Here is a 6,429-nt window from a genome sequence, read left to right as displayed (position 1 = left end):
AAGATAATTTCATCCAATATACATGTCTTCATGAATGGCAGAATGTGAGATCTGATTTTTCTTTCTTGAATCTGTTCATTTTTCTTCATTTGCACTGACTCATTATCTATCATCTGGACCTGCAGTTGTCCTTGATCAATCACGTCTCTTCTTAAGTATAGTTCTTCACACTATAGCTAAAATAGTTAATTTTAAAAATGTCCTTGTGCTGTAGAGACAGCAGAGTGGTTAAGAGTATTTGTTGCTCTTGCAGAGGATCTGAGTTTAAATCCCAGTACCCACATGATGGCTCACAATAATTCAAAATTCCAGTCCCAGAGAACCTGACCTTTATGAGCATCAAATACCCATGTGATATACCCAGATATATACACAGGCAATACTCATATATATAAGATAAAATAATTTTTAAAAAATTTAAATAATCTCATCCTAAGTAATTCAGACCACAAAAATCCACTTAATGAGGCCTTACAGTGTCATCAATCAATGGAACTAAGGAGACTCACCTGCATGAGAGGTGGGGAGGGTGAGTCACTTGATCTTGTCACTTTCACCGTGAGGAGAGTGTCATTGTGAGATTGTTGCCTAGCCAAGGTTAGACCTGAATGAATTGAGTAGAGCATCTGTCAAGGGAGCCAATCAGAATGCAGGGATTTCAAAGCTGTTTATAGAAGGGAGGGCCCAAATGAGTGTTGGGAAATGGGTAACATGGACAAGCAAATGAGTAGAGATCTCAAGGATAAAGGAAACCAGGCTTTTCACCATCAGCAAAAAGGGCTACAGATTTGCAAAGGGAAAAATTATATAGAATGAATAAATTCTGTATAACATAGAAATACATTGAAATTTTGAAGTATTGGTGCAACATGATAATTTTATGCGTACAAACATGAATATTTGTGTATATGCACATATGGTCTCTAATAGTTTTGTAAACATAACCATGAATACACATGTATATGAACATACGGTCACTGCGTCTGCCTACTAAGAAGCAATGAGTACTACAGTACTAAGGAGCAAGCCTTAGATCTTGTAATCAAATACCACCTTCAAACTAACCAAGACTTCTTGGAGAAAGCTCCTGTCAGTACCAAAGCAGGAGGAACCTAGAAAATCCTACTGTGTGTTAAAGCATTTAAGCCTAAGGAATAGTAAGATTGGCGAGATGACGAAAAACAATTTTTAAGAGTTTCAATTTACCAGGCTGTGGTGGCACATGCCTTTAATCCCAGCACTTGGGAGGCAGAGGCAGGCGGATTTCTGAGTTCGAGGCCAGCCTGGTCTACAGAGTGAGTTCCAGGACAGCCAGGGCTACACCACAGAGAAACCCTGTCTCGAAAAACCAAAAAAACAAAAACAAAAAAGAGTTTCAATTGGCCAGATATAAAACTACTTAAATTTCTAAGTAGAGTAACAGGTTTGATTAATTTCATAAAACAGGAATCTATGAATCCATAAGGATATAATCAATAAATCAAAAACTTAATAAGAAGCATTTATTTATTTCTCCAAGTAGCTCTCCACAAAGGACATCTTATTAAAAGAAAAATGTAATTTACATGGAAAAAAATCACCTAAATTCTCATAATCAAGCTATCTACCACTGACAATAATGGGAGAAATAAAAATTTAGGACCATCTGATAAGATAGTGAGAATACAATGTCATTTATTACACGTCTGTCAAATGTACACAACCTAAATCGAATCATGAAGACTCTTCAGTCAAATAAAAATAGGAAGGAATCTATAACATAACTGGCCTGTATTCTATATAAGTTTAAGACCTTGAAATCTAGGAAAAACTGGATAAACATTTCTCATTAAGAAAGTCTAAAACACTATTGTGCTAAACAAAAAAAAAAAAAAAAAAAAAAAAGCTCCTTACTAGATCTAGATCCTTCTACTGGCAAGTCTTACCGATAACTAGAAAAACCGAAATCTGACATTTGTGGACTACACATAGATAAGGTGTTGACAGTAACTTCCCGTTTTTCAAGGTTGTACTTATAAAACAAAGTATTCCATCTGTGGAAAAATGCACACTAGTTTTGGGAGGTCATGGGAGAAGTCAACTTACTCCCAAACTATTGAGAAAAACAATTTTTTTTACTACATATTTAATTCCTTGTAACTTTGAGGTCATTTTCAAATTAAGCAAAGTCATCCTTACATAAAACATTTCATCACTTAAAACTCTTCTTCAGCTTCCCATCCAAAAGAGGAGGGCTTTTAAATTTTATTTTTAAAGAGTCGTTTATTTTTATGTACATTGGTGTTCTGCCTACATGTCTGTGCAAGAGTGCCAGATCCCCTGGAACTGCAGTTACAAATAGTTTGTGGGCTCCCATGTGGGTGTTGGGAATTGAACTCAGGTCTTCTGGAAGAGCAGCCAGTAATTTTAACCACTGAGCCATAAAACCTCTTAAAATGATCTGAAAGCTGCTGGATGGTCATTTCTTTTTGTCTTGCCGCAGTCTGTGTTTCTTTTTGTTTCACTAAGTTATTTCCCTCCTAGTTACAAATATAGTTGAATAACAGGTCAATGTGTCCCTCCATTATCCAATTTCTTGGGGGGGGGGGCAGTTAGTCTTTGCTCATGTTACGCACCAGTACATATCCCAGAGAAGAGATTACATACTGCTTTACTTGCAACAGGCTGCCTGTGTCTCTGTGTTTTCCCTGCTCTCCCTTTCCTAAGCATGTCTCCTTTGTATCCTCCCTTCAGGAGGTAAAATGCAAATGATGTAAAATGCAACTCCAGTTCCTTACAATAAAGCTTTAAGAAGCTTCCTTATCATCTAAAAGATAAAGTCATGTATTCACCATGGTAACAAAAACCTACTATTAGCTTCCACTTGATGCTTCAGTTCTCTGTTTTGCTTTTAGATTTTTTTCTAAGCAGTTTTGGATCACTGTGGCATAATGAACTAGGTTGCTTAAGTGTTAATCTTATTTCCTTCAATTTTCAGTTACTCATTTATTTATCCATTTTGAAGCGTATATGATAATCAGCAGAATCTCCCGAGATTATTTGTAGAAGTGAGTTAATGCATGTGTACTTCGGCCAGTTTAGCAGCTGCTACTTCAGGCTGTTTCTGATATTTCTGCCTTTGTTCGTTATACTTCCGCTTCTTTCCTACAATATGTTGGTTTAGCAACAGGTCCTACAGCCATAAAATTATTAACTGACATCTGGTTTACTATCCCAAAGACTCATTATCAATTTCTACTTATTTCAAATTATCACTATCAGTTTCCATCGTTTCCTCTTTCAGGGACTTTAAGTATGTCTACTTCAATGGTCAAATTGTCATGACTCAAAAAATGCAGTTTCTGTATCAAGTCGAGTAAAGAAGAAATGATCAGAGGGCAGATTTACAAACCCAGAAATCCTGTAGAATGCTTCATGTTTGTTGGTACACAAAAGTTGTAAATAATTTTATTTCTAGAAAGTTTTTTTTTAATTATCCTGTCCGGTCCCTTGCAAACAGGGTTAATTCAGGCGAGTTCTCCACTTTCTGCCAAATCTGCCCTTTCCAAACGATACCCACCCTTTAACCAAACCTCTGGAGAGGACTAGCAAACCGGATCTCTCACCCGGGTTTTCCCGTCGCCCTGGCAACGGGACCGGAAAAGGCGGGCTTCACACCCTTCCTTCCTCCAGCGGTTGAGTGCGGCCGCATAATGCCTGTGGGCCGCGCTGCGGGATTCCTCCCTATCTCTGGCTAAGAGCTGGACCCGCAGCGACCGCAGCAGCCGCACATAAGGCCACGTCAGCCTAAACAGTTCCACCGGTCCCACCCGTCCAACCCCACCGGCCGCTGTCTGGCCTTCTCCCCGCCCCCATGCCTTTCCCACAATGCCCCGCGCCAGGCCCCGCCCCGCCCCGCCGGCTCGACGGGAGCGGTAGAATTGCTGCTGCGCGCGTTCGCAGGCGGCGTCCGGTCCTGCCGGGTCCCGAGCTCGGTGGCCTAAGGATGGGGCAGTAGCTGAGGACGCCGAGGTGGGCGCGGGCCGGGCTCCACACACCGCGGGGACGTCAGGGAGGGAAGGGGCTAGACTGCATCCCACCGCCTCGGTTTCCCATTGTGCCGGGTTCTCACCGCCCCTTCCACTCCACCTCTGCGGGCCCCCATTTGCTCGTACTTTCTTACTCGGGTTTTCTCTCCCAGGCCCGACCTGTGACCTCAGACGCACTCTTGCCAGCCTCGTTCCCTCTGTCTTTGGCCTCTCCCCGATCCCACTCTGGAGCGATGGCACCATACATCATTAACCTTGCGTTTACCTGCAGCCTCACTGGCCCCGGGCTGTTCAGTTATTCCCAGGCTGCCTGAGAACCACCCTGAGCCGAGGGACACCTTATCCCAAAGCCCGCATTGAGATTTGTACTTCATTTGTTTTCCTTCCTGATGGTTGTCAGTATGGATATTTCTGGTTCTATACTAGTATATTTTACAAAGGTATATTTGGGAGAGACGAAAAGGAGGAGTTAGAAGTGAGGTGAGGCCTATTCCCAGGTAAGGAGGAATATTTAGAAACATACCTGGACTTCAATGAAGAGAGCTGAAACTTAGGATGTTAGAGAAGTTAGATCCTTTTTTTCCCAAAGCATTTTAAGATATTAAAGAATACTAGTTTAGCTGTAAGGGTAAATGCTAGGGTTTTACCCTCAAGCATGCCTGTTCTCCTCTTTGTTTTCCTGTTTTTGTTTACTCTGGACAGGAGCTTTACAGTGAAATTGAACTGATTTGCACTTAATTCTGATTTTTATAAAATAATTTCGGTGCTAACACTTTAGACCACGTGTTGTGAGCTGCTTTTTAAGTTACCTATTTTTATTCTGATGTTCTTAAACGGTTATGTAAAGGTTTCAACCCTCTTGGAAAAGCTTTATGCTTCCTTTTATTCCCCTCAAAGGCATTCTCTACAAATGAGGTTAGATTAGAAAAAAAGAAAATTGAGCAGCTTTCCAGGCGTGGAATATGCTGAAAGGGAAGAGGTATGGTAAAAGGACATCGTGCTGGGAGAGGAAGGGAATACTGCTGATTCTTATCCTGGTAGAGTCTTATTGACCAGGACCATTTTGTCCCTGTCTCCATCTCTCTGTCTCTATCTGTGTGTGTGTGTGTGTGTTTCTTGTAAGCTAGATAGCTAGCTACAGCTACGAATTACCTTTGTCCTGCTATCTAGAGTGATTTTACCAACATGCCTACCTGAATATAGAGGCAAGGGAGGGGCCTAGAGGATAGGTATGTGAAGCCATTCACCATGATGTGACCTTCAGTGGAGACTGCACTGCTGACTGTGTCACTTGGCAAATCATGTTATAACTGTTTAGTTTGAAAAGTGTTTTAACCGCCTGATTTGCTCTCTTTAGGTTAACACTTCTGATCTGTGTTCCGAGATGCTTGATTGACCCTTGAAGTAATGTGGACAGAGATTCTCACGTGTGTTTCTTATAACTACGGACCCGGCCTTGTATCTTAATGTTCACATAAGTCAGAACTTACATAAGAAAGAGAATGGGAGTCTGGTTAAACAAAGATGACTTTATCAGAGACTTGAAGAGGATAGGTCTCTGTCTTCTGATACTGTATGTGGTCATCGTAGTGGGCACAGATCAGAATTTTTACAGTTTACTTGGAGTATCTAAAACTGCAAGCAGTAGAGAAATAAGACAAGCCTTTAAGAAATTAGCACTGAAGTTACATCCTGATAAAAACCCGGTAGGTAAAATTTCTCTTTTAAATATCTGGTTCTTTTGCTATGTCCCTATTTTAATTATTTTTAAATAACCATTTGAAATGCTTAAGCATAATGTCAAAAATTCTAATTTGGGAACTGTAGATATAATTCAGAAGTAGAGCCCTTGCCCAGCATGCACAAGGCTCAGGGGTTTGATCCCCACCACCTGAAACTAATAATTCACCTGTTAAAGTCAAAACCAGGAGAAGCAAAATGCAGTGATTTTGTTGGGATCAGATCCACAGTCACCTCTTCTGTAAACTAGTTTCCAGCAGAAGTAGAGACGATAGCGCCAAGCCCTGTCTATGAAGCTGTGTTCATATCAAAGTGGGTGGAGAGAGACAGATCTGCCCTCAGAACTCCAGTGTCCTGCAGATGCAACAGCAGTGACTGTAGTCACAGTGTGCTCTGACTTTCAGTCTTGTTTTCCATGCATGGCTCTAACTTTTGATGTACACACTTATAAGTGAAAACTTGAGAGCTCCAAATGGATTTCCAGTTGTAAATATTTGACTGTGTACCCAAGAATCTTTAAAAATAGGTGTATTATGAATGTGATGGTATTTAAAGTTTTTTCATTAATTTTTAGCTTGTCATATGAGAGGACATGATGGAGGTAATTTTTGAAGTAGAAATTTATAAATGAAATTATTTTGTTGAATTATATAATGCTGAG

General features: G+C 40.6%; 1 protein-coding gene across 1 annotated transcript in view; it reads left to right on the top strand.

Annotated features, from left to right (window-relative positions):
• Positions 1 to 3,650: 3,650 nt before the first annotated feature.
• Dnajc10 (DnaJ heat shock protein family (Hsp40) member C10) overlaps positions 3,651 to 6,429 on the top strand; it is a 38,462-nt gene continuing 35,683 nt past the window's right edge. The window contains exons 1-2 of the mRNA XM_028762998.1: positions 3,651 to 4,011; positions 5,386 to 5,734. Of these exons, the coding sequence (XP_028618831.1) occupies positions 5,531 to 5,734 (204 nt within the window). The 5' untranslated portion in view covers positions 3,651 to 4,011; positions 5,386 to 5,530. The remainder of the gene's footprint in view (positions 4,012 to 5,385; positions 5,735 to 6,429) is intronic.

The sequence above is a fragment of the Grammomys surdaster genome, unplaced genomic scaffold (assembly GCF_004785775.1).
Source record: "Grammomys surdaster isolate TR1022 unplaced genomic scaffold, NIH_TR_1.0 136, whole genome shotgun sequence".
In the NCBI taxonomy this organism is placed as follows: domain Eukaryota; kingdom Metazoa; phylum Chordata; class Mammalia; order Rodentia; family Muridae; genus Grammomys; species Grammomys surdaster.
This window is presented reverse-complemented; position numbering and strand designations above follow the sequence as displayed.